The following is a 27,792-nucleotide window of genomic DNA, read 5'->3' on the forward strand; positions in this document are numbered from 1 at the left end:
TCATTGGCAGCTAAAAGTCCAGAAAATACCAGCTCAGGTTTGCTCCTTCACTTGGTGCACCTGTTGTGGTCACTACCTCAAGCAAAGCCAGGGCGTAGAGATGGATGAGCCTCTAGGAGCATCTTCCTGAGAGACCTCTGGGGTCGGTCCCCAGGTTCTGTGATGCTGTGAGCTCTAATAGGGACTTCTTAGAACTCCCTTTTGAAAGCACCTGTCTCCTATTCTGCCGGCTCCTGGTTGGCAGCCTCACCTCGTGGAGTCACAGAAACAGACGGCCAGAACAGGACCTGGCCGCCTGGAGTTAAATCCTGACTTTGCCTTCAGGTTGCTGTGTGTCCCAAGGCTGCCAGCTGCCCCTCTCTGAGCAGCTTCCATTTTCCTCTTTGTAAAATGGACAAAATTGAGATAGACGCTCTCTCTGAGATCCCCCGTGCGGACATTTTACATCCCCAGCTCCTCTGCTGGCTGGCCGTGGGGCCCACGGAAGTAGACAGAACACCCCTTGGGTTGTGGATGTCCTGCTCTGCTGCCTCCGAGTGCTGGTCCCAGGCAGCAGCACCCCAGAGGTGGGGGCCTGACCCCGCCCTCCCCGCATCTTGCAGGTGCACCCTTTGCTCCCGGGCTTGGCCACTGTCCTAATCCATGACCTGTGCCTGCCCTTCCTGGCCCCGGCCAAGGCCACCGTCCATGTCTCAGACATCCACGAGCTGTATGTCCGCGTGGTCGACAAGGTCAGTGAACATGTCCCCGTCTCCTCAAAGCTGGCCTTCCTGCTGCCCTTGGGCTGCTCTGAGCTCCCTGGCTGGACGGGGGGTGGGGGTGGGGGGGTGGGGGGGGGTGGGGGGGTGGGGGGGTGGTAGCATCTCCGTTGTTGTCCGGTTTCCTCATCCAGCCGACATCCGCGGGGCTCAGCCATAGACCTTGTCGAGGTCTGCTAAGCCAGCCTGGCCTGGGACCCGCATCCTCCAGCGCCCGTAGGTTACACAGCAGCCGGGCCCCCGACCTTCTCTGGAGTTTCACCACCCTGGGGAGAGCTCAGGGCCGCCAATTGCTCTTGCAAAATGGTAAATAATAGATGTGGGTTTTCTTTGGCCTCATCAGGAAACTTTTTATTTATCTTATTATTATTATTGTTTTTTGGTACCAGGACTGATCCCAGGGGTACTCGGCCCCTGAGCCCCGTCCCCAGCCCTTTTTGTATTTTATTGAGAGACAGGGCCTCACTGAGTTGCTTAGGGCCTCGCTATTGCTGAGACTCACAATCCTCCTGCCCCAGCCTCCCGTGCCACTGGGATTATAGGCACCCAGCTCATCAGGACATTTTTATGACTCCGAATATCAGAGGTAACCCACGCCAGGCTTCCAGGGGGTTGCTGTCAGCCCCTTGTTTGACCCAGTGGGTGTAACGGTTGGTGATTAAAAGGCAAATGTTCAGGCAGCTTAGGCTACTTACCTAAAAAGTATCTTTAGCTAAAGAGCTAACATTCCCGACCGGGTCTTAACTATTCCTCCCATAATCTGATTTCTGCTGCTCATTTGCTTACTAGATTCCTTTTTCTTTGCTCAGCATTTCCAGCCCCCACTTGCTATTATGCACTTCCAGATGTGAACTGTTCAGTTGGTGAGCACTTATTGAGCTCCTGCTGAATGCATGATGGAGTTATAAGCTATCTATATATTTTTTCTTTTTTTTTTTTGGATGGGGGTACCAAGGATTGGACTCAGGAAAACTCAACCCCTGAGCCGCATCCCCAGCCCTATTTTGCATTTTATTTAGAGACAGGGTCTCCCTGATTTGCTTAGGGCCTGGCTGTTGCTGAGGCTGGCTTTGAACTCGCGATCCTCCTGCCTCAGCCTCCCGAGCTGCTGGGTTGACAGGCGTATGCCACCTAGCCTGGCCTAAGCTATACCTTATTTTCGGGGTTCCGTGGTTCATCCATTAAGAGTAGGGAGTGGAATTTATGTCTCTTAGTGTCCCCAAGCCCTGTTGTATACAGTAAGTACTTAATTGGTGTTCGTTTGTTGATTGACCTAGTCCAGAGAGAGGTCATCCCGGGCGACTCATCGCCAGCTCCTAGGGCATTGGTTTTGAGGTCACTGTCCCCACCTGAGGGAACTGGTCCTTCACGCCTCTGTCCCCCCCACGCAGGTGGAGATTGGGAAGACGGTCAAGGCCCACGTCCGAGTGCTGGACTTCTACAAGAAGCCTTTCCTGACCAAGTACTTTGCCTTCATGGACCTCAAGTTGCGGGCGGCGTCCCAGATCATCACCCTGGTGTGAGTCCTCCGGGGGGCCAGGCGGGCTTCTCAGGGACAGTGCTGGCCCGACTGCGCCCTCCCCGGCAGGCCTGACCCGGAGGTGAAACCCAGCGGCCCGTCTGTTTCAGGGCCCTGGACGAAGCCCTGGACAGCTACACGGCTGCGTTCCTGGTGCACGGCACGGCCATTGGCCAGACCAGCCTGACCGCAAGCGTGACCGATATCGCGGGACAGAGGATCAGCTCGACCCCGCAGCAGATTGAAGTAAACCGGCCCTTCTCGCGCCCTGTGGGGGTCTGCCCATGCTGGGGGAGGGTGTCTTCTGGGTGACAGGCTGGACGGTCCAGCAACAGACCAGGAAGTCACCACGGAGAGGCCCTGATAAAATGTGTGCCCGTCCTGGCTTCTGAGGAGACGGTCTCTACCCGGCCCTGGGGCCGGGAGGCAGGTCTCAGCGCTGGAGGGAGGTGGCTGGGGGTTTTGCTTTTTGGAACCAGGGCTTAAAGCCAGGGGCCCTTGACCCCTGAGCCCCATCCCCAGCCCTGTTTTGCATTTTATTTAGAGACAGGGTCTCCCTGAGTTGCTCAGGGCCTCACTTTTGCTGAGGCTGGCCTCCAACTTGCCATCCTCCTGCCTCAGCCTCCCAAGCCGCTGGGATGACAGGTGTGCGCCCCTGAGCCCAGCCTGAGGGTTTCTCATCTCCCTCTGTGACACAGGGAGTCTGTGAGGCCCTAAGGAGGGGCATGCCTTGTCACATGGCAAGGGGAGGGGCAAGAACTGTTCCCAGAGAGTGGCCCGTAGGGAAGTGGCAGACGCACTGTGTCGACCTGACCTGAGCCTCCTCCCAGGCGCCTGGGAGCTGAGCTCCTGCCATGGAGCTGTGCGGGCAGAGGGGTCACTGAGCCACCTGGAGCCACCCAGGGCAGGCCGCTCTGGGGAAGGCAGCCCTGAGGCCCCCGTCTCCATGTGACACGGGGCTCTGCCGGGTCCTTACAGCCAAGGCCGCTGGGTCCAAAGCACCCTGTTGTTTGGACCCTCCAAGGGACTTGGCCCCGCAGGGGCCAGTGGGCTTTGTTGACCTGCGTCCTAAGCTGGCAGGGTCCATGCCTGCCTCCAGGGACAGTGCAGAACTTCAGGGAACGGAGTAGGCTTCCAGGGGATGGTGCTGGCCTCCAGGGGACGGTCACCTTCCTCCCCCTGGAGCAGCCCTGGGTGGCTGACCCTCCTACCGTGGGCAGCATCCTGGCGGCTCCCATGGCCACGGGGACTTGTGGGGCTGCCCAGGGGGTGGGGACCTGCCGTGTGGGGGGCGCCGTGTCCCTTCTGCCTGCCCCTTGGCCCCTCTTTGCACTTCAGAAACCCCGAGAATGCTGGAGTAGATGGCCGCCGGGCTCCTCACGTCCTCAGGGATCTGGAGGACCTTGGGAGCCAGAGGTGGCAGACAGTGACGCGTGTGAGCCCCCAAGGGCTGCGTCCCCATCACAGGACCTGCCTTGGGCTCTGTGGGTCTGTCCTGGGCCAGAGGACGCACATCCTACCAAGGCCCCGCGGCCACCCGTGGCTGCCGGTCCACTGTCCGGCGTCGCCGTCCGACCTCTGCCCACCAGCTCCTGAGGCCTGGGCGCCGTACCCCATGTGGCCCCCGTGACCGAGGCTCACCCATCCTCTGCCGTCCCCTCAGGTCTTCCCCCCGTTCAGGCTGATTCCCAGGAGGGTGACGCTGATCATCGGGGCCACGATGCAGGTAGGAGCCTGTGGCCTCTGCTGGCCCGAGGGTGGACGTTCCTGACGCGCGGTGAAGGGGCCCACGAAGCCATGCGTCTGCCCCCGCAGGTCACCTCCGAGGGCGGTCCCCAGCCGCAGTCCCACATCCTCTTCTCCGTCAGCAACACCAGCGTGGCCACTGTGGGCAGCACAGGGCTGGTCCGTGGCCTGGCCGTGGGCAGCGGCACCGTGTCGGGCGTCGTGCAGGCGGCGGACGCGGACACTGGCAGGGTCATCGTGGTCTCCCAGGTATCCCTGAGCCCGTGGTGGCCGGCACCGGCCACGCCTGGGGTGGGGAGCCCTGCAGGTCGGTGCCCTGGGTCCAGGCAGCCCCGTGTGGCCAGCAGTGCCAGGCACTCCTGGGGACCTGCCCCCTGGACCTGCCCTCCCTGTGTGTCCCCTCCTGGGACAAGCTGTCTGCGTGGGCCCTGTCCCCGGGTGCCTCCTGCAGGCCGAGGCTCCCGGGTCCTCGCTGCCCCGCGTGGGGCCAGGCCACCACCACACCCTGTGCCCCCAATGGGTGGACCCTGCGCGGTCCTCTCCTGGGTCCTCAGCTCTGTGCCTCTGGCTCCCGTTTGCAGAGAGGCGCCCGGGGTGACCAGCCAGTGTCCCTGTCCTCGTGTGGCAGGTCTGGGACGTGGCCGGGCTCTCGGTCTGGCTGGCTCGTTTCCAGTGAGGTTTGATTATGTGCCGGGGACAGAGGAGGGGACACTGTGTGGGTGACAGTGTGCGCGTGCTCAGGAGGGGACACTCTGTGGGTGACAGTGTGCGCGCGCTCAGGGTCGTGCCCCGAGTGTGGCGGATTGAGAATTAGTCAGGGGTGGCACCTCCAGGAGGGACCCTGAGCCACCTGCCACAGTTGGGCGTCCCCAAGCCTCTGCTGGGGGGACAGGTCCTGATTGCTCCTCCTGGTCACCAGACAGCTGTCCCTGCTGGGCGGGCCACCTGCCCCGCCTGCGTGGGGGGCTCCAGGCCGGGGGTCAGCCTCTGAGGTCCGCTGCCTTTCCCGGGTCGGGCACCTCCATCCCCTGGAGCGGAGGCCGGGTCATCTCCACGGCTATGAGAGGCTCAGGGGGTCCCCAGAGGCCTTGGGTCCCCTTGGCATCCTTCACCCGCGGTGACCCAGGCCCTCAGGTGCAGGTTGGGTCCCTGCTGCCGGCCACACTGAGCGCTGGGGGCTGAGGACAGCCCCCGGGACGTGTAGGGCCACCGGGGACAAGGGCCTCTTCAGATCTCAGCTGGTGTCCCTCACCCAGAAGCGGGTCCCCTCTGAGCAGCCCGAGCCCTCTGAGCTCAGGGCGTGTGATCCTGCTTCCCAGGCGGACTTTGATCCAACCACGAGTCCATCGATGGACTCCTCCGCATGCAGCTTCAGTGCGGGCTTCCAAGCATCCGGGTGACCCCAGAGGCTTTGTGAGCAGCAGGGGACGCCAGCCCTGAGCGCCCGGAAGCTTCCACGGGTCCAGAGGCCCCGGGCGCCTTGCTGGCTTCTCTCTCCAGGGCAGGGACCCGGCTCCCTCTCTCTGGGGCCAGACAGAGGACGACAACCCTGCCCCCTCCCCACCGCCCTTCCTCCCTGTGGCCTGGCCTGGCTGGCCCCCTGGCTTCCTGGACCCACGTCCATGTCGAGCTGCATCTGGTCAAAGCTTCCAGGACCAGCTGTCCAACCCCAGTTCTGAATCAGGCCTCTTAATGGAGATGCACCAGAGAGGGAGGACCCGGGTGGGGGGGAAGAGAGTGAGTGCTTTTCAGGACCAGCTGAGTGCCCAGGGTTGACAGCAGTCTGGAGGTACAGGGTCCCCTTGAGCCTGTCAGCAGGCCTGGAGGGGTTAGTAGCCTGAGCACAGCCCAGGTCAGCTGCTCAGGTCAGCAGGCCACTGAAGTGGGCATTTGGTCAGATCAAGAGGAGCATGGAGTTGAGGATGTGGGAGTATATGCAGTCTGTTCTCACCGCACCCTGTGGCTCCTGTGTGCCTCCCTGTGTCCTGAGTCAGGGAGAAGGACGAGCTGGATTTGGGGTTGGGAGGACCTAGAGACCTATCCTGCGAGGACCACCCACTGAGAGAGCAGGCCCCAGCAAGCCTGCCGTGCTAACGTGGGTCAGCTGGGCCGCTGGGCCTCAAGGGAGGCTCAGGGGCCAGGTGGAGACTCCGAAGTGCCCGCAGCCTGAGCCCAGTCTCTTCCCAGGATCTGGTGGAGTTAGAGGTGGTGCAGCTGCGGGCGGTGAGGATCCGCGCACCCATCACGCGCATGAGGACAGGCACCCAGGTGAGGACCGGTCGGGATGGCGCTCCGTGTCCTGATTCTGAAGAAGCCACTGTGAGGGCACTTCCCTGGGCCAGAGCCAGGTGTCCATGGCACCCAGCTCAGGCTCGGTTCTGGGCCTGGGGTGGGGTGGCGTGCAACATGAGCATAGCGTCTCCCCTCGGGGTCCACTCGGCCTCCTCCCTGAGGGCGAGGCTGCCCATCCTCCACCTTGGGTAGCACCTGGGTAGCAGGAGCCCCTACCCCGTGCACCTGTGAGGTTGGCCGGTGAGCGGATGGACGTGGACAGCCCGATTCATGTGCACAGCCAGGGATGCTGCCCCTTGGCACCCAGGGGGCCTGGTTCCCGGAGTCCCTGCCAATACCAAGACCTAAGAGTGCCCTCGTCCCTCGTGTGAAGCGCCCTGTGGGTGCAGGGGCCCGTGTGTCCTCCCGTGCACCTGGGGTCGTCCCCAGCATCCCCAGGGTGAGGTCAGACAGTTCTCAGGCCTGTGCAGCTGGCTGCGGGTGTGGCTTGCACCGCGTGTCCCCAGTCTGCCACCTGGAGTCGGGCTGGGGGCCAGCTGCGCCCGCCCACAGGCTGAAGGAGCCGGGCTGCCTGTGCCCACGCCCCACAGACAGAGGCCCCTGCTGGCCTGGGAGGGTCAGCAGGAGGGTGCGGACCTCGGGCAGCGTGGGCTGAGTGGCCAGGGATGTCCACAGGCCTCCTACAGCCCCAGGGCTCCTTCCAGAAAGGCACCTGGTCATGCACAGCCCCCTGGCAGGGAGGGACAGGCTGGTCCCCGGTGGTTGGACTATCTGGTGTTTGGTCAGGGCTCCCAGAACCTGTGTCCAGCCCGAGTCCGCGCAGGGTGGACGTGGGCAGAGAGGCAGAGCCCCTGGAGGAGGGTCCCCAGCCTGGGTGCGCAGGTGCTCACAGGCCCGGCTCTCCCGCCCCCAGATGCCCGTCTATGTCACCGGGATCACCAACAACCAGAGCCCTTTCTCCTTTGCAAACGCCGTGCCCGGCCTGACCTTCCACTGGTCGGTCACCAAGCGCGACATTCTGGAGCTACGCGGACGGCACCACGAGGTAGGGCCCAGTCTGCCTCCCGGAGGGCGGGCGGCCTCAGGGCCCTGGGAGCCTCTCCCAGGGCAGGGGACACAGGCCGTGTGGCTTATCACAGACGTCCTGCAGCGGGCCCTGTGGGGGACCCCACAAAAGCCAGCAGCCCCCACGTAACACTCCCATGCACACACGGGGCTCCAGGCCCCGCTCAGTGACCCCGCATCCCAGGCACCATGCAGAGTGGCCGGTGGCCTTGTGTGGGTGACTGCCGTCTGTGTGGCCCTGGGTCAGCAGATCTGACCCCGGCTGAGGGCAGTGGCCTTGGGGAAGAGGGTGCCCCCAGGCCTGTCCCTAAGCCCCTCACTGCCTTCCAGGTGTCCATCCACCTGCCCTCGCAGTACAACTTCGCCATGAGCCTGCTCGGCCGGGCCAAGGGCCGCACGGGGCTGAGGGTGGTGGTCAAGGCCCTGGACCCCTCGGCGGGACAGCTGCACGGCCTTGCCAAGGAGCTCTCAGACGAGATCCAGGTCCAGGTACACACAGGACACAGCCGTGAGGGCAGCAGACAGCGCAGGGACCCGGCCCAGAGCTCGGGGCTGGGCCCCTGGTGTGGGGGACCCTCCCTGCACTGAGGGGCTGCGCCTGCCTGGGGAGGACGGGCCGAGGGGGAGTGTGTCACCCTGGGGAGAGCCCAAGGGTGGTGTCACCAGACTGCGTGCAGGGATTCTGCCGGTGGCAGGGTTGGCAGCAGATCTGAGCAGCAAAGGCCTGGTGACCAGGAACCATCTGCGGGTTCCAGGAACAGCAGCTGGGCCTAGTTCAGGGGAGGGCGGGGCCTGCTCAGGGGAGGGCGGGGCCTGCTCAGGGGAGGGCGGGGCCTGCTCAGGGGAGGGAGGAGCCTGCTCAGGGGAGGGAGGAGCCTTCTCAGGGGAGGGCGGAGCCTGCTCAGGGGAGGGAGGAGCCTTCTCAGGGGAGGGTGGGGCCTGCTCAGGGGAGGGCGGAGCCTGCTCAGGGGAGGGCGGAGCCTGCTCAGGGGAGGATGGAGCCTGCTCAGGGGAGGGTGGAGCCTTCTCAGGGGAGGGAGGAGCCTGCTCAGGGGAGGGCGGATGGGCCCTGCTTGTGGTCAGGAGTCAGGCCTTGGGTGGGGCCTCATGACAAAGGACCAGCTGCCTAGGGGGCAGGGAGCCAGCTGCCCTACCGAGTCTGGGAGAGGGGATGTAGGTGGTGGGCTCCTTAGGAGTCCTGCTGCCCCCGTGTGCTCCGGGAGCCCTGGAGCATGGCAGAGGGGAGGGAGCCGGACGGGCCACAGCAGAGAGAGACGCTTGTTCTGAGATGGCGACAGGGAGGACAGGATGTCTCAGGGGCAGGGGTCCCCGAGCAGGACTGCGGGCCTGATCTCCCTGCTGTGGAGTCTCTGTGACACAGGCCGAGGCTGAGGGAGAGGCGGGTGGCCCAGCTCCCACGGGGTGCAGGCGGCTGCTGCTCCTGGGCCACCAGCCCCATGTGTCCCCGGCCGTGGGGCAGGTGGTCTGCCGTTGGTCTGGTCCTGGCCCCCAGCCCCCACTGGTGGATAAGGGGACTCGGGCGTGCCATGGGACACCCAGCTCACCCTCTTTCCCAGGTTTTCGAGAAGCTGCGGCTGCTGAACCCCGAGATAGAAGCAGAACAAATATTAATGTCCCCCAACTCGTTTATCAAGCTGCAGACAAACAGGTACGTGTCCCGGCTCCTGTTTGCAGCGGGGCTGGGAGCTGCCCCCGCCCATGCCCATCTGGACGCCCCGGGGGCCTTCTGGGCACTGGGCTGGGCCTGGGCAGCCGCTGCCCATCTCTGGTCTCCTCGGGGGCCGCCCGCTTCCCGCAGCCTAGAAACATCTTCCACTCACGGGGGAAGCTCGGGGTTGAAAAGGGGAACAAGTTCCAACTTGGACTGTTAAATATTTCAAATGACTCAGCAGAGGAGCCCATGAATTAACCAGAGTGACCTCACCTGGGACCAGGTCAAGTGCGCCTCGCAGCCCTGCCCAGACCCGCAAGGACGAAGCTGCCCTGTAATGAGGTCCCCGGGCGGTGGCTGTGCACATTAACGTCCGAAAAGTGCATCTTTAAAGGCTCTGAGCAGACGTGATTCCCACCTGACCCTCACAGGGACAGGGACACTTTTCCTAAGGAGCACTCGCGCTTGAATGACGGTTGCCAAGGGCCCGGGGGCCGAGTTCCATGTTTTATGAACACACAGCCAGGGAGTGTTCAGCCGGAAGTAACTCAGTGCCCAGCACTGTGCTAGGCCCCAGGAATGCAGGCAGAGGTGAATGGCACGAGGTGACATGGGGTGACAGCAGGAGCCTATCAAGAAAGGGGCCATACGGCCAAGCCAGTGCTCAAGTAAGAGCCGCTGGCCCCCAGATTTAGGGGAGCCCCTGCCCAGATTCAGGTCTTGACCCGGGGGCCTTGGAGGACCCCTGGAGCCCCGCGGGTTCTGAGCGGGGAGCTAAGGAGGCAGCCAGCAAGAGACACGGCCCAGACCACCTGGAGGGCGCAGGACACCACAGGACGTCCCCGGGCTCAGCGCCTGCTGACGGTGTCCGTGACCCCTCTCCGGGTCCAGTGAGCGGCCCCAGAAATAGGACGGGGCACTCGGCCTCCCCTTTCCGAGCTGACGTGGCCACTTGTCCTCAGAGCCAGAGGCTTTCTGGCTTAGGTCTCCTGGGGGTGGCTGACGAGGCCGCAGACGGCGACGGCACACACCGCGCTGCAGGCAGATGGTCGATCTCCAGGCATCGACCAGGGCCCTTGGCCGAGTCGTCCCCCACCCCCGCCGCAGCCATCTGTAGAAACAGATGTCTTCCCCCAGGGACGGTGCCGCGGCTCTTTGCTACCGTGTCCTGGAGGGGCCTGAGAAGGTTCCCGTGGTGCATGCCGATGAGAGGGGCTTCCTGGTGTCTGGCTCTGTGATCGGGACGTCCACTGTGGAAGTGACCGCTCAGGAGCCTTTCGGGGCCAACCAGACCATCATCATTGCTGTGAAGGTGGGTGACACTTGGCCCTGTTTTGGATGACAAAATGCAAAGCTCAGAGGCTCGTGTTTCCTCTTTCTGGTGTAAAACTGGTTCACCCAGCCGGGGGCCCGCGGTGCACACCTGTGATCCCGGGAGCTCAGGAGGCTGAGGCAGGAGGATCGCCAGGTGGAGGCCAGCCTCAGCCACTTAGCAAGGCCCTGAGCGACTCAGCGAGACCCTGTCTCTAAATAAAATGCAAAAAGGGGCTGGGGACAGGGCTCAGGGGTGAAGCACCTTTGGGTTCAGTTCCCGATAACAAACACAAAAAAAATGTGTTCACTCTCCAGCTGCAAACCGTGGATAGGGATTTACATAAGAGTCACCCAGGGACAAAATCTTGGACAGGTGTGTGGCCGTTGGAGCCAAAGACCCCGAGAGGTCACCGATTCCACCCACCTTGTTTCATAGATGGGTAACAAGTCAAGTGAGGGCCTCGGTCAGCCTGGGGGCCCAGGGCTGGTGCCCCGACCCCACGGGTGCACTGCCTGCCTTGCCTGATCCCTAACGTGGCCACCCCCGCGAGTGGAGCCCCTGCGGGGGCCACCCAGGGACAACCAAGGTCGATCCTTGACCAAATGCTGTGCACGTGCCGGAGACCCCCCCATGAGACTCGTCAAGCTCATGAAAGTGGCTGAGTGCTCATCCTGTTTCAGCATGCACGTGCTGAGCACTAACTGTATACCAGCCACTGCCTCCTGGGTCTTTGTGGTGACTTTGGACTTGGGAAGGGTGGCTTTGTGGCCAGGAGATCTGTGCCTGGGATCCAGAGAGATTTGATGAGTTGCGATTTATGGGACTCGGGTTCCTCCGTCACCTGGGGCCCGTCAAGGGGCATTGTTCCCGCCTCACGTGCCCCCAGAGCCAGGTGATAGCCGGTGGTGCTTAAGCAAGGAGCACAGTGCTCTGGTCTCTCCAGGTCCTGGACGTGGGTGGCCTGGGTGGCACCCGGGGGACTTGGCCTGCACAGTTGGAGGCGGAAACCGGGTCCTAAGCGTGGCGCTCTGGAGGCCCGTCCCCGGCTCAGGGGTGTCATTGTATTGCTCCTGTCCCCCAGGTGTCCCCTGTCTCCTACCTGAGGATGTCCATGAGCCCTGTCCTGCACATCCGGGACAAGGAGGCCCTGGCGGCCCTGCCCCTGGGGATGACCGTGACCTTCACCGTCCACTTTCATGACCACTCTGGAGACGTCTTCCACGCGCACAGTTCGGTCCTCAGCTTTGCCACCAACAGGTAGGGTGTGGGTGACACCGTTGTCACAGCCCCGCCCGGGGTGCCCCTGGTTCCACCCAGCGCGGCGGCAGGTGGGGACTCGGGCTCAGCCACCGGCAGGACCCAGTGCTGTCCAATTCAAATCTGTTTTTATTCTGGGGGTCACTTGTGGTTTCCCAGGGAGGGGCCACCTTGCCGGGGGAGGGAGCCTCGGCAGAGGGAGCGTCCTGCCAGAGGTGACCACTGCAGCCTGGGCTTCCCACAGATGGTGGCCGAGCTGGCAGAGCGGGACTTTAGGAGACGGGCACCAGCTGCTCTCCAAGGGCCAGCCGTTTAGCGCACCCGTCACGCCACGTGGCAGGCACAGTGTCACCGGCGCACAGAGGGGACGTGGCGAGGCTGTCCCACGGCAGAGGCCTTCTCTTTGGGTCACTCTCCTCCTGGCCACGGTCTCCCTTCTGGGTGTGGGGTGGCGGTGCTGGCCCGGGGTGGCCGGGGGCTGTGGCCTCTGTCCCGCGAGGCCCTGGGGCTCCGTCCAGCTGATCCACTCCCTGTGTCCAGAGAGGACTTCGTGCAGGTCACCAAGGGCACCACCAACAACACCTGCATCCTGCGCACAGTCAGCGTGGGCCTGACGCTGCCGCGCGTGTGGGACCCCGAGCACCCCGGCCTCTCCGACTACGTGCCGCTGCCCGTCCTGCCGGCCATCGCTCCAGAGCTGCCCGGCACCGTGGTGGTCGGGGATGTCCTCTGCCTGGCCACCGTGCTCACCGGCCCCGAGGGTGAGAGAGCCGACCGGGGGGTCTCGGGGTCACTGTGCCTGCCAGGGTGGGAGGGGGACCCCAGGGTGCCCTGAAGGGGTCAGGAACGGCCACCAGAGGGCCACATGGGCCATGTTGGCTTTGGAGATGAACCTGCCTGGGCAGCAGGGCCACTCCCTAGTGGGCACCCGGGGAGGGTGGCCTTGGGGACGGTCCCCCTGGGGACGGTCTGCTGGGCAGCCACAGTCCGCAGAGCAGGTGCGCCAGGAGGGACCACCAGGACGTGGCCACGGAGGCGGGCAGGGAGGCTGAACCACGAGGCCCCTCGTGGGCAGGGGCCGGGAAGAGGCTGGCGAGGTCGCGGGCAGCCGGTCCTCCGTGGGGGGACGGGTGACATGGGGCCTCTCCTCCCAGGTGCCCCAGGAACCTGGAGCTCTTCAGCCGACAGCATCCTCCAGGTCGACCCCAAGACGGGGGTGGCCGTGGCCCGGGACGCGGGGTCCGTGACCGTGCACTACGAGGTCCCTGGGCACCTGAGGACCTACAAGGAGGTAGGGCAGTGGGCGCTGGGCCTGGCCCACCCTCTGCGGGCAGCAGCGCCCTGGCCTGTGGCCGGGAACACCTGTCCTTTAAATCAGTACCGTGTGTCCAGGGCTCGGCCAGGACCTGGGTCCCCAAACCTGCAAGTGCTCAGTCGGGTCCCTCACGTGCTGCGGCACGGTGTGACCTGTGGCCTGTGCGGTCCTGCATCCACTCTGAGTCGTCCCTGGGTGGCTGGTGACAGCAGGGAAGCGCCGTGTGCCCTGTGACCATGCTGTGCTGTTCAGGGGGGACAAGACCCCCGGGCCTCCTCCCCAGAGGCCACTCCTCTCAGGGGAACCTAAGAAAAACGCTCAGGCCACCGAGGCCGCCTGAGTCACCGAGGCCACCTGAGCTGCCTGAGGCCACTGAGGCCACCTGAGTCACCAAGGCCACCTGAGCTGCCTGAGTCCATCTGAGTCGTCTGGGTGCCACGGGCTGGGTCAGCCGCCCGGACTCTGAGGTGGAAACAGCTTCCCACGGTCCCCAAGCCTCCACGGTCCCCAAGCCTCCGTGGTCCCCAAGCCTCCGTCTCCCCATGTTAGAGCAGGGAGGGGACGGGAGGTGACCGCATGGGTCGGTGCCAGTGCCCATGCACCAGGGCCCAGCAGCCACCAATGGTTCCCGAGGGAAGCTCAATGATGTGACGTCACCCACAGATCAAAGCCACCAGGTCACCTTCGGAGCCTTCTGGAGGCACCAACCCTTTGGCTCCATGTTTCTGGCTGAGGACGGGTCAGCGTGGACCCTGGTGGCACATGAGTGCCGTGCCTGTGTGGCCGGGGACCGGGCGTGTCCTGCCGTTGGCAAAGCTGGCCTCCTGGAAGGGCCCAGCCGTGGTCGGGGGCAGGAGGGTCCCGGGGCGCAGGGCCCTGGGTGGCTGCTGGAAGGAGGGCTGCACGTCCTGGGCCTGGCCAGTCTCTGGTCAGATCCTGGAGGCGTCAGGTCTGGGCAGCTGGTCCCGCGGCTGAGCACAGGTGACCACAGGGAACAGGGCTGGGGTGACCCCGTCCACGTGGATGACCAGGCGCACACGGCCCTCTGTGAGGGGAGCCGGGGCAGGGGGTGGGCAGCACAGTGGGGGTCATAGTGGGTCCAGGTGGGGGTCGCGTCTCTACGTGGGGCTGTCAAGAAACCTGGGGCCTCCGGTGTCCCCAAGGGTGGGCGGGACACGGGGGCTGGGCGCAGGGCTGGGGACGAGGCCCAGCCACAGGCATCAAGTGGGACACGGACTGGGGTGGAGCCAGGGCCGGGTGTCCTGTCTGGGGCCACGGTGGTCAGCCCTGTTCAGCTGGCCCCTGGGGACCTGGAAGGAGGCAGTGCCTGGGCTCTGGGGTCAGTGTGGCCTCTGCCTGTGGCCTGCAGTGGGGGTTGATGACTCTGAGTAAAGGTCAGGAGACTGAAGTGGGTCCTCTTGGCTGCGAGGCCGGGTCAGGAGCTCCTGGACAGGAAGGCCATCTGGGTGTCACAGGTGCCATGAGGTCGAGAGGGGCGCAGGCTGGGTCATGAGGTCCAGCGGACTGAGTGTATGCTGTGCTGGCCCGGTGGACAGGCCTTGGCCCTGTTGTCACCTGGGGCCGGGTGTCCGCCGGCCACAGGATCAGGGGGGGTCACGGGGGGCCCAGCATGGACGGCCAGCGGGCGGCTCTTCACCGGCTGCCTCACCCTCCACAGATCGTGGTCAGTGTCCCCCAGAGGATCGTGGCCCGGCGTGTCCACACAGCCCAGGCCAGCTTCCAGGAGGCCACAGCCTCCAGAGTGACCGTCACCGTGGGAGACAGAAGCTCTAACCTGAGAGGTCCGTGCTGCGGGGAGGTGGCTCCCGGTGTCCCTGAGCCCAGAGGCCACCCAGAGCCCAGGACCCCTGAATGGGCAGGCTCTATGCCTCCGAGCTGCGCCCAGCCACCTGTCCCCACCCAGGGGACACTCTGCTCCTGGCCGGTGTCCCTCGCCTCCCTGGGGCCCACCCGTCCCTTGCCTTGCGTGGCCGGGTGTGGTGGCTGCTGGCCAGGCCTCCTGACCCCGCCCGTCCACAGGCGATTGCTCTGCTGCCCAGAGGGCGGCCATCCCGGCCCTGCGGCCCGAGGCCCTCCTCGGCTGCCACCTTCGGTTCCAGCAGGACGTCTTCGACCTCCCAGCGACGGACGTGTTCTCGGCCGAGCCGGACTTCGACGTCACACTGGGTGAGCCAGGGCTGAGGGGCTCTGCCCACCGCGGGCTGCCCGGTGGTCACGGTCTGGCTCAGGGGCCACTGTCCAGCCTGGCCCAGGGCCCTCCTGGGAGTCCGTCCTGTGCGGTGCCACCAGGGCCTGGCCTCTGTCGTTCCTGTGCCCACAGGAGGCTGGCCTTCAGCCACCGCCGCACCCGCAGGACGGTGCAGGGTCAGGAGAGGCAGGGACAGGGTGGGGTGTCAGCGCAGGCGGGGGACAGGGACAAGCAAGACGCCCCTGTCTCCACAGGCCAGTACCTCTGCTCGGTCACCATGCACAGGCTGACCGACGGGCAGCTGAGGCACTTGAGCTCGAGGAGGACGCCCCTGGTGGTCATGGCCTCGGTGGCCGGGGGCCAGGCCTCCATGGAGCAGGTGGGGGCCGAGGTGCCCTTCAGCCCCGGGCTCTACGCGGACCAGACCGAGATCCTCCTGAGCAACCACCTGTCCAGCCGTGAGGTCAAGGTCTTCGGGGCCGCGGAGATCCTGGACAGCTTGGAGGTGAGCGGAGGGGTCGGGGCGTCCGCGGGGACTACAGTCGGACTTCACGTTGGCCACCCATGTGGTGACCGTCCCCAGCCCTTTTTATACTTTATTAAGACACAGGGCCTCGCTGAGTGGCTCAGGGCCTCACTAAGCGGCTGAGGCTGGCCTCCAACTTGCGATCCTCCTGCCTCAGCCTCCCGAGCCGCTGGGAGGACAGGCGTGGGCCACTGTGCCTGGCTTGGTTTTGCAGACTTTTTAAAAACTTGTATTTATTACTCGTTTGTCTGTTGGTTTGTCTGTCCGTGTGCTGGGTCCCCCAGCCAGCGGCTCTGTGGAGCGTCCCCGCAGCCTGACGTCTCTCCCAGGTCAGGTCGGGGTCCCCCGCTGTGGTGGCCTTTCTGAAGGAGAAGTCCCCGGGGCTGCCCAGCTTCGTCACCTACACGGTCGGCGTCTCGGACCCCAAGGCGGGCAGCCAGGGCCCTCTGTCCACCGCCCTGACCTTCTCCAGCCCTGCCACTAACCAGGTCCTCAGCATACCGGTGACGGTGGCCCTGGTCCTGGATCGCCGGGGGGCTGGCCCCTGTGAGTGTCGGGACGGGATGTCACGGGAGGGACCTGGGTGGGCAGGGGCAGGGCCGGCCAGCGTGGTCTCGGGGGTCAGTGGAAACCTGTGGTCAGATGCCGACTTGGAGGGTCCTAGGTGCAGGATGTCCCTGGAGGTGACAGTCACCTTTTTTTGGGCACCGAGGACTGAACTCCGGCCCCTGCACCCCCCCCCCCCAGTGTTGTATCCAGAGTCGGGGTCACTGGGCGGCTGGGCCCCCTGAGGCCCTTGATGGGCCTGGGTCCCCGCAGTGGCCACAGGACCCCACCGGCCCTGGCTTCTTGTCCACTTGTGACCCCCCACAACCCCCGCTCCGGCCACAGCGTCCTCCCCTCCTGGGACCCGCCCTCCTGAGCCGTTTCTGGCTCCCAAACCCCTCGACCCTCTTGTCCCCAGGCACCATTGCCAGAGCTGCCTGTCACGGGCAGCGTGACAATGGCTCGGGTTCCCACGGGGCCTCCCCAGCTGGCCGGCGGGCACTTGGCCGGGCCTCGAGGCTGGGCTCCTGGCCTCCCTGCCTCCCTGCCTCCTCAGCCACGAGGTGCATCCTGGGCCGGCCCTGGGCCAGGTCACCATGGGAAACCTCCCACCTGGAGGGGACGCAGGGTGGAATCTGAGTGGGTCCCCTGCCCTGGTGGCCTTGCTGGGCATCCTGGGGCCGGCAGACACTGGCAGGCCACCCTCCAGACGGTCTGGGCTGGCCCTCATGGGCGGTGGGGCTGGCGGGGCCTGGGGTGGCCCTGGCCTGGACTTGCTGATGGTGTCCCCTCGCAGACGGGGCTGGCCTCTTCCAGCACCTCCTGGACTCCTACCAGGCCCTGTTCTTCTCGCTCTTCACCCTGCTGGCCGGGACGGCCGTCACTGTCATAGGTGAGCCGGGGGGTGCCGTGGGGTGCCGTGGGGGTGCCGCCTGCCCTACCCTCGCTGACCGTACTGACCACGCTGACCCGTCCGCCCCTGCAGCCTACCACGCGGTCTACGCGCCCCGGGAGCTCGCCGGCCCCGTGGTCCTCACGCCCCGAGCCAGCCCTGGGCACAGTCCCCACTGTGAGTAGCCCAGAGGGAGGATACGCAAAGCCTATTCCTTTGACAACCCCTCTGTCTCCGAGGGACCTGAGACCTGGTGGCCCTACAGGCCCGGTGACCCCACAGGCCTCCAGAGGCACATCCTTCTGGGAGCACATTGCAGTGCCCAACCTGTGCAGCTGTGCATGGTGGCCCTTTCTGGGTGCAGGCTTCCCTCTGCCACCCAGGGGCCCCCAGCCAGGCTCTGCGCCTGGCCCTGGGCAGCCGCGGGTGGAGGCTGGGGAGTGGACTTTTTGAACGAGGGCAGAGTTTCATAGAGAGAAGCATTTTCCTTGGAAATAAGATGCCCCACATGTCCTGGCTCCTGGAATCACAGCCCCTGCCCTGCCGCGCCTCTCACCTGTGACACGGGACCTAGGAGACGCCGAGCTCTCTCTCGGTCACACGATTCCCTTATAGCCGAGCCCGCGGTGGGCTCTCACCCCTTCCCATCTGGAAGAGTGCTTCTGTCTACAGAAGCATGTCCTCTTACGAAAACCCAGGGACCCCTGGAAGCCTGTCCACACCCCAGAGGGTTAGTGGGGAAATAACCCAGGGGCTCCTGGGTTATAACTACAGAGGGTGAGCCCCTGCGTAGGAACAGGAGACGGGCGCCCTGCACAGCTGCACAGGTTGGGCACTGCACAATCTCAACGTCCGCCCTCTCCACATCATACCCCTGAGGATCTCCCTTTGCTGCCTCCTGGAGGCCTCAGGCCTCATCAGGAAAGTGTCCTAGGCATGCAGCAGGCGCTTCATCAATGCTTGTTTTGGCTTAAGAGTGTTGGAGACACGTCTACTCCCCAGAGGTTCCCTTGCTCACTCTCTCTCCCTCCTCCCTAGATCCAGCGGCCTCCTCTCTGGCCTCCTTCAGTGCCCTGCCTCCTGGTCGCAGAGGCAGCCCCCGCTCGGGGCTCTGGAGCCCAGCCTACGCCTCCCACTAGCTCCAGAGCGCCCCGTGGGTAGGAGCCCGTGGTCAGTGTGCTGTGTCCCTCCTCCTTCGAGCCCTGCGGCCCACTCCGTGTGGCCACCAGGAGCTGGGACACCCTCGTGTTTGTTTTCCTTGTCGCTAAAGGCGACTCACCCGCGTGTCACCCTCGTGGTCTCAGGGAAGGGCTCCCTGGTGACGCTAGGGCTTGTGGGGCGCCTGGCCTGTGGGTCTCCTCCCCCGTGAGGGCTCTCCCTGTGGCAGCTGCTACGACAGGCCAGGGACCAGGGACCAGGGACGGCCGTGTCCTGGGCCAGCCCCGCCCACCTCAGGAACTGTCCCCAGCCGCCACCAGGAGCCGAGCCAGTTGGACCCCAGAGCCCAGAGCCAGGCACCTGGGGCGGCTCCGTCCCCTCCGGGGGCCACTGTGACAGTGGCTCTGCGTCTTTGTAGAAACTCCTGGTTCCGCGTGACCTCTGCCCCCCACCCCAGGACACCCTGAGCCGTCCCTGGAGTGTCCTTGAGCCCCATGGGGCCTTGTGCTGTCCCTTTAGCACAGAGACCCAGCGTCCCTGCCGCTCCTGTGCCGCGCTCAATACCTCGGCCCACCTGAGCCGGACACAGCCGCGGTGTCCCCCGGCTGCAGTGTCCCTCCGCCGCCGTGTCCCCTCCTGCCCGAGATCCCCTCCCCCGCCCTGCACTGCCTGGCAGCCTCCTGGGGGCCCCGAGCCCACCCTGGCCTCGAGGAGGCTGGGCGGCCGCCCAGGACCTGCCCTCCAGGAGGGGACGCCACCAGAAGACAGCTCAGACCCCGCTGTGCCCAGCGCCTCCTCCAGGTCTGGGGCCGGGGAGGGCAGGCCCTGGATCCGGGCTGTGCACCGTGCGCCTGGAGCCAGCCACACCTGCACGCCACGTGTCTGCTGAGCGCTCAGCCTCTCGGGTCCAGTGGGTGCCCACCGTGGGGCTGGGCCCAGTACTGACTGCTCTGCAGCTGGGGACGGGGACCTCTGTGCCTTGCCTGTTACTTGAGCTCACACTGACGACCTGGATGTCGCGGAGCCCGGCTCCTGGTGTGGTCAATAAAGTTCTGTGGTTGTTCTCACGAGGCTGTGGTCACTGCAGGGCTATATCCTGTCGCCGGAGCCCAGGCGAGCCCAGGCCACTGTGGCCAGGGTACCCTCCCTTAGGGAGCCCAGGGCCACGCTGCCCTCCTCGCCCCCGACCCTCGGCAGCTCCTGGGCCCTCCTGCTCCCCGCCCGGCCGAGGGGCCTCTGCTGCCCACTGTCCCTGAGGTCGGTCCTCACTTCTTCCCCAGGGTCTGAGCTCCACCTGCCTTGGAGCTGGGCCAAGAGTCCCCAGGACACCTGGTTCCCCACCCTCTTTGCCGCTAGACGTCAACAGGTGACCACGTGGTGGGCACGGGGAGCAGAAGTGACCACGGACATCTGGCGGGAAGACGGTATCCTCACCTGGCGCCCACCTGGCAGCCAGTCCCGGGAGCCCCCTCTGGCCTCCCCACGGCCTCCTTCAAATTGGCAGCTGGGGTGCCACCGTCCTCGTCCTGGGCTGGCTGGGTCTGTCCCCGGGCCCATTTCACAGAAGAGAAGACTGAGGGTCAGAGTGGGCAAGCAGCCAGGCTGGAGGGTCTGAGGGACCAGCCCTGCCTCCTGCCCACTCCCGGGTGGGGGTGGGACTGGAGCTGCTGGGCACACAGGGGCCTCCCAGGGCAGGGGCCCCGCTCAGACTCCTGGGCAGCAGGGCTGCCCCTCTGCCCGCCTGCACTCGCCATCCCCAGTCCCCTCCAGGCGGGAGGTTCCCACCTTGACCTGGCACAGGGCTGGCCCAGGACGTGCCTCATGGCTGAGGAGGCGGGGAGGCCTGGTCAGCAGCCCAGCCTCGAGGCCCAACCAAGTGCCTCACACCTGCGAGGCCAGCGCTCTGCTCCTGAGTCCCAGCCCCAGCCCCAAAGTTTTCATAAGAAAAATTATTTCATCAGGTGACACTCCCCTGTCATCCCAGTGGCCCGGAGGCTGAGGCAGGAGGATCCCAAGTTCAAAGCCAGCCTCAGCCACGCAGTGAGGCCCAAGGCAACCCAGGAAGACCCTGTCTCTAAATATATAAAAAGGGCTGGGGACAGGGCTCAGTGCTTAAGCATCCCTGGGTTCCATCCCTGGTCCCAAGAAATAAAAGAAAAAGAAAAATTATTTTCCTAAGAAACAATGCTCCCCAGCCCCTTTTGATTTATTTTTTTCAATTTTGAGACAGAGCCTCGCTAAGTTGCTGAGCTTTCCATCCTCCTGCCTCAGCCTCCCGAGTTGCTGGGGTGATAGGCGTGCACCCCCATGCCCAGCAAGAAAATAATTTCTAAGAGAATTTTCCCATAAAATTATTTTATAGGGCTGGGGCTGCGGCTAAGCGGTAGAGCGCTCGCCTAGCCATGTGAGGGTTAGGGTTCGATCCTCAGCACCACATAAAAATAAATAAGATAAAGGTATCGTGTCCAATTACAATTAAAAGAAAATAATTTTTTTTTAAAAAAAAGGGGACTGTGGGACCCTGCCTGTTCTCTCTCTTTGCTTTTGAGCTCATGATGTAACCAGGAAGCCATTATATCTTGGCCTGGGCCCTCCAGAACCATGGGCCCAAATAAACCTTTTTTCTTTATAAGTCAATTTTCTCAGGTAATCCATTACAGTAATGCAAAGCTGATGAATAGAGGTGCAGAGGCGGGAGTTTCTCTAGAAGCAGAATCACTGGGTCACGGCACATGCCCATTACCAATTTGGTAGATGCTACCACATTTGCAAAGCATTGTATCAATCTGAACACCCACCAGCTGGGGACAAGATTTTGTTTCTACCACTCTTGCCAACACACAATATCGCCATATGTGTGTGTTTATCTTTACTGGTTTGGTAGATGGGAATTAGAATTTTATGAGTGATTTAAATTCCTTGATGGTAAAAAAAAAAGAATGAGCTTGTATTTGTTTATTGATCATTCTGGTTTCCCTCTGAGCACTCTCTGCTCTCCATCCAAATGTTTATTTTTTTTTTAAGCTATTTCTTTGTCAGAGCCAAAGAGAGATCTAAAACAGCTTCACGGGCCCAGCTTAGCATTCAATGTATCAGTCAACTACCGCCGCGTAACAAAAGTCTCCCCAAAATCAATATCTGGGGTCAGCTGACATTCAGTCTGAGTTTCAGCTGAGAGCACCTTGCCCATGTGTCCCTCCTCCTCCTGTCTTTCCCATGGTGACGACCCAGGTGCGAGAGAATGTGTGGAAACACTGGCCACCTCTGGAGGGTGAGGCCGGGAGGGGCATGTTGTCCTCATTCACAGTGAAGCTCCTTCATTCAACTGGACAACTCGAGCCATGAGTCTGAATCCAGAACCAAAGGTTGGAGGGACAGAGTCCACCCTTGGACGTGGGGAGCTATAGTGTCACAGGTAGATGGTACTGAAGTGGGTGAAGAGTCAAGGTCCGGGCTCTGTCGTGGGTTGGCATCTCGGTCTGGTTCATGGATTTACATATATATATATATTGGCACCAGGGATTGATCTCAGGGGCCCTCGACCACCGAGCCCCGTCCCCAGCCCTATTTTGCATTTTATTTACAGACAGGGTCTCGCTGAGTTGCTTAGGGCCTCCATCAGTTGCTGAGGCTGGCCTCCAACTTTTGATCCTCTTGTCTCAGCCTCCCGAGCTGCTGGGGTGACAGCCATGAGTCAACATGTCTGTCTCCCGATTGATATGGATCCCTGGTCTGTGCTGGACCCCTGCGGGAAAGGATAGGAGAAGATTTGACAATGATTGAGCACCATATGTTTGCTCATGACTGTGCTGGAGCTTATTACACCCACAGAGCAAACTGATGGAGGCTACTATTTTATATTTTTATATAGAGAGTTAGTTGCTGATGAGCCTTTATATATTCTAATTATTTTAAATAAGTTATTTTTAGTTGTCGATGGGCACAAACCTTTATGTTACTTATTTATTTACAGGCGGTACTGAGAGTCGAGCCCAGGGCCTCACACGTGCTAGGTGAGCCTCTGCCGCTGACCTCCACCCCAGCCCCCTAAGTAAAACTTTGCTACTCCGTGACCCCGTCCAACCCTCCCATTGCACAGATGGGGAAACTGAGGCCCAGGGTCAGGAAGGCAGGGGTCTTGGCTGAGTGAGACCCCCGTCCTCGCTCCTCCGGACTCTGCAGGTCCACAGCTGTGCCTGCTGGATGCACACGTCTCTGAGTGTTTTTCCCAATGACTGGTTCTCAGGAGGCGATTTTGACATCAGATAAAGCAAACAGTTTATTAGTTAATGAGGGAGGGAAAGGGGGGGACCAGGCTTCAGCCGTGGGCTGAGGATGGGCTCCCGCCCGCTAAGCTGTACGCCGTGTGTGATTAGCACACGCAGCTTCCTGGAGGACTCATTAGCAGCCTCATCGGGAGGCCGCCGTCACTGAGCAAAAGGAGCGATTTAGTCTTCACTGAGGGCGAGGAAGGCGCTGCGGAGACTCGGGAAAACGGGGTCCTTGACCTCTGAGTCCCGTCCCCAGCCCTGTTTTGGATTTTATTTAGAGACAGGGTCTCACTGAGTTGCTTAGAGCCTCATTGTTGTTGAGGCTGGCCTCCAACTTGCGATCCTCCTGCCTCAGCCTCCAGAGCCCCTGGGATGCCGGGCCACACCACTGCGCCCAGCCAGCATGGATCTTAGAAGCCCCCAGAGGCCCATGTCCTAAGGGCTTGGAGGCCCTTCTGGGGAGCTACTGGGAGTTGGTGCTAGTGAGAGGACTGTCCTTGGGGACGTGCTCTTGAAGGGCATAGTGGCCCTGGCGGGAGCATGAGGTGTGACAGAAGGGGGCTCCACCATGGAGGTGTGCCGCACCACAGGCTCAAACAGGAGGCCCCGGGACCCTGGACCAAGTCCGGGAACCCGTGAGCCCAAATTAGCCTTCATCCTTGCAGCTGGTTAACTTGGGTGTCCCTCCTGTGGCAGGAGGCTGGCTAGCAGAGGGAGTGGGTGTGGGGACCGGGGTGGCTCAGTGCATGCGGCCCTGGTTTGAATCCCAACACCAAGAAAAAGCAAAAAAAATCAGCGACAGCAACACAGTGGTCAGCTCCTGTGTCGAGGACCCTGAGCAGCGCGGTCAGGAGCAAGTGCTCGGTGCTGGGGGCTTGTGAACTTGGGTGGGGCTGGGCACCGGGCAGTGCTTGCCTAGCTCTCGATTCCTGGGCTCCATCCTCCGGGCCACATAAATGTAAATAAATAAATAAAAGATGTGACCTTGGTCCATTCCCCTCCTTCAGGGGCCCAGGGAAGCCACCCCTGGTCTCTGGGGGTTCATGACACCAGAGTCACTTCCTAGCACCCGTCTGTCACTCACTGAGCCAACAGAAGCCAGATGGATAATTGATCAGGCGTCCTAAGTGCAGATGCAGACGGGCCAGCTGGGTGTGCCCATGGGAGAGGAACTGGGGTGGACGTTGGTGACCCAGAGCACATGGCCTCACCTCTTACCTGTCATCCCAGCAGCTTGGGAGGCTGAGGCAGGAGGATCGCAAGTTGGAGGCCAGCCTCAGCAATTCAGCGAGGCCCTGAGCAACTCAGTGAGACCCTGTCTCTGAATAAAACCCCAAATAGGGCTGGGACGGGGCTCAGTGGCCGAATGTCCCTGGGTTCAGTCCCCAGTATCCCCCCAAAAATGGAATTAAAGGAAGGTGACCCAGGGCCGTTCCCTGGGCTCCTGGGTGGATACAGGGACGCATTGGCTGCCAGGTGGAGGACACAGGCCTAGGAGGGCCAAGCTGCTCTGTCACCTGCGGGGACGCTGGCACCCTTCCTGAGGCTCTGGTTTGGAGACACAAACCTGGGGGCAGCCACTAGGCAAAACCCAGACTCATCCAGACCCTGAGCGGTGGCTTCATTTGATGACCCAAAGTGATGTGACCAGACCATGTGACTCCCTGCCCAGCCCTGATGGAGCCCCGTGTCACCGTGGAGTGTCTCAGGGTGTCCGTGTCCTGCCAACACAAGGACACACCTTCAACAGGGGCTTGAAATGACAGACGGCCCCTTAGGAAGGCCGCTGGGGTAGGGACAGTTCTGTTGAAATTCTGTGAGGAAACAGGAGGTCGCACCGCCACGTGGGGGCCCTGGGGACCCACAGATGGCACTGGACCAGGGACTGGACAGGGGTAGCTGTGACAGCCGTGGGGATGGCCGGCCAGGCGGCGGACGGACAGGCCTCTATGGGGGAAAGTACGTGCTGCCGCCCTGCCTTGTCCCCTTCTCATGTGACCAGATCCCAGTGGCCCCGAGGACTGGGTGGCCCGGTGCACAGCTCCGCATTCTGTCCTGCCTCTCATTAGCTCTGACATGGTGCTGAGGGTCAGGGAACCCAAGGGACATGTCCCAGCCGGCCCACTGCCATGGAGCCCGGGAGCAGATGGGACAGCTGCTGGTGATTCCGCAGTAGAGACCTTTAAACTGAGTCTGCGGCTCACCTGGGCCTGGGGCGGGTGGGAGACGGCGGGCCACGCCCTGCGAGCAAGCCACACCCTACAAGCCACGCCCCTGCAAAGCCACGCCCCGGAGCAAGCCACGCCCCATAAACCACACCCACCACGCAAGTCACTCCCCTGAAAAACATGCCCCACAAACAAGCCACGCCCCCTTCAAACCACACCCACAAAGCAAGCCACGCCCTGCAAACCACACCCCATGAGCAAGCCACGCCCCTGAAAACCACACCCACAAAGCAAGTCACTCCCCTGAAAACCATGCCCCACAAGCAAGCCACGCCCCCTCCAAACCACACCCACAAAGCAAGCCACGCCCTGCAAACCACACCCCATGAGCAAGCCTCGCCCCTGAAAAACCACACCCACAAAGCAAGTCACTCCCCTGAAAACCATGCCCCACAAACAAGCCACGCCCCCTCCAAACCACACCCACAAAGCAAGCCACGCCCTGCAAACCACACCCCATGAGCAAGCCACGCCCCTGAGAAACCACACCCACAAGGAAGTCACTCTCCTGAAAACCATGCCCCACAAACAAGCCACGCCCCCTTCAAACCACACCCACAAAGCAAGTCACGCCCTGCAAACCACACCCCATGAGCAAGCCACGCCCCTGAAAAACCACACCCACCACGCAAGTCACACCCATATAAACTACACCTCGGCCAGCAAGCCCAGTCCATAGAAGCCACGCCCCACAAGCCACGCCCCTTCAACCAAGCCACGCCTCTACAAGCCATGCCCCATCCACACCCATATGAGCTGCCCCCTGCCTGGCTCCTTCCGGGTGATCTGAGCAGAACGCTCACCTCTTTTGAAGCTTTGTTTCTTCTCCTGTCCCTTCTCTCTCTCCTGCTCCCCACGCAGCGCCCTAGAGCACCCCTATTCCAACTGAGGTCTTTGGTCACAGTGGTGTCACTGTTCATTGGAAAGGCATGATTTTTTTTCCTTCCATTCAACTTTTTTGGTGCCGGGGACAGGACCCAGGGGCAGTAGACCACTGAGCCACGTCCCCAGCCCTTTTCATTTTTTATTTAGACACAGGGTCTCCCTGAGTTGCTTAGGACCTCAATCCGTTGCTGAGGCTGGCCTCCAGCTTGGGATCCTCCTGCCTCAGCCTCCTGATCCACTGAGATGACAGATTACAGGCGTGTGTCACCATGCCACGTGTCTTCAGTTCAAATTTTTAAAAACCATTTTTCATTAACACATAGATAACGGTTCGTATTTATGGGGTCCAGTGTGATGTTTAAAAAACACACGGACATTTTACTGAGCAGATCAGGGTGTGGGCACACCCACCACCTCAAATATCAATCATTGCTTTGTGGTGAACCCACTGAAAAACCTCCCTTGTAACCATTTTGAAATACACAGTGCATCTTTGATAAGGTGGTCACCTACTGGGCAGCAGAACACCACGCTGATAACTTCTTCCCACCGACCAACCTCTCTCCATCCCCGACTGTCCCCCCACTTACCCCCAGTTCCAGTGACCGCCATCTTGATCTCAATTTCTATGACCTTGTTTAGATCCCACCTTTGAAGGAGACGGTGCTGTATGTGTCCCCCTGTGCCTGGCTACATCATCTAACACAAAGTTCTAGGTTCCTTCATGATGTCTCCAATGACAGGATTTGGTCCTTTTAAAAAAATATATTGTTTTATTTGTTCCAATGAATTGTCCTTGACAGTAGGATGCATTTTGACTGCATCGTACATAAATGGAGTCCAGCTTCGTGATGTAGAGTCACACCAGTCACTCCATGTCATTCTGCATACCCTTAGGGTAATAATGTCTAATTCATTCCACGGTCCCTCCCACCCTACACTCCTCTCCTCCCTTCACCCCCCTCTGCCTAATAAGAAGTTCCCCTCTTCTTCCCTAGTCACCCCCTTATTGTGAATTAGCAACCGCATATCAGAGAAGATGTTCGGCCTTTGGTTTGGGGATTGGTTTATTTCACTAAGCATTATGTGCTCCACCTCCATCCATTTACCAGCAAATGCCCTAATTTCATTCTTCTTTATGGCTGTGTAATATTCCACTGTGTACATGTACCACAGTTTCTTTATCCGTTCATCTGTTGAAGGGCCTCTAGGTTGGTTCCCTAGCTTAGCTATTGTGAATTGAGCTGCTATAAACACTGATGTGGCTGTGTCCCTGTCGTGTGCTGATTTTAAGTCCTTTGGGTGAAGACCAAGGAGTGGGATAGCTGGGTCAGATGGTGGTTCCATTCCCAGTTTTCTGAGGCATCTCCATCCTGCTTTCCAGACAGGTTGCACCAGTCTGCAGTCCCACCAGCCAGGTCTTTTTTTTTTTTTTTTTTAATTATTTTTTAGGGCCAAATTGTATTCCACTGTGTACCTAGACCACGTTTTGTCTGCCTGTTCCTGCATCAGTGGTCACTTAGTGGGGTGCACATTTTGGCTGTCATGAATCAACACTGTGATGGGCACGGGTTTCATTTCTGTTGGAGACATATTGGGGAGCGGGGCTGCTGGGTCTTCGGGTAGTTCTATTTTTAACTGTTTGAGGAAGTTTCACACCGTTTTCCATAATGGTTGTACTAATTCACCATTTGTTCTTCCAAGATGATTCTTCCTGTATGTGCGCATGCATGTGTTTGCGTGTGTGTGTGTGTGTGTGTGTGTGTGTGTGTGAGAGAGAGAGAGAGAGAGAGAGAGAGAGAGAGAGAGAGAGTGGGAATACTTTTCCGCATAAAAATATCTGCAAGCTGTAAAGATTTTGAAGTCTGTGTTCTTCATGCATGAAAATATGTCACTTGTATGATCTTCCTATGCTGTGGCTGTAAGGTGTCCCCAGAGCCCCCCGTGGGAGGTGACACAGGAAGGTCCAGAGGAGGAGTAAGGGGTGTGAGGCCTGAACCTGGCAGTGCATGGCTCTCTGGGGGTCCTCTGGTGGCCCCTGGAGGCAGATGGGGTGTGGGGAGGAGGTGGCCCTGGGGCTGTGGCTTGGGGTCTCTATTTGTCCCTGGAGAGTGAAATCCCTACTTCCTGGTCCCCAT

The 27,792-nt window shown here is 61.7% G+C and overlaps 1 protein-coding gene across 1 annotated transcript; it reads left to right on the forward strand.

Moving 5' to 3' along the window:
* Positions 1-577: 577 nt before the first annotated feature.
* On the forward strand, positions 578-19,334 carry LOC308636265 (nuclear pore membrane glycoprotein 210-like). The gene is made up of 20 exons (XM_081271669.1): positions 578-731; positions 2,150-2,277; positions 2,388-2,523; positions 3,941-4,003; positions 4,093-4,272; positions 6,211-6,291; positions 7,229-7,360; positions 7,711-7,869; positions 8,958-9,049; positions 10,190-10,364; positions 11,449-11,624; positions 12,165-12,385; positions 12,779-12,915; positions 14,618-14,741; positions 14,980-15,126; positions 15,403-15,653; positions 16,004-16,220; positions 17,017-17,112; positions 17,206-17,289; positions 18,151-19,334. The coding sequence occupies exons 2-20, from the start codon at positions 2,234-2,236 to the stop codon at positions 18,249-18,251; spliced, it is 2,616 nt and encodes an 871-aa protein (XP_081127795.1). The 5' UTR covers positions 578-731; positions 2,150-2,233; the 3' UTR covers positions 18,252-19,334.
* The last annotated feature ends 8,458 nt before the right edge of the window (positions 19,335-27,792 follow it).

Source organism: Spermophilus citellus (assembly GCF_964194105.1).
Source record: "Spermophilus citellus genome assembly, chromosome: 17".
Classification (NCBI taxonomy): Eukaryota; Metazoa; Chordata; class Mammalia; order Rodentia; family Sciuridae; genus Spermophilus; species Spermophilus citellus.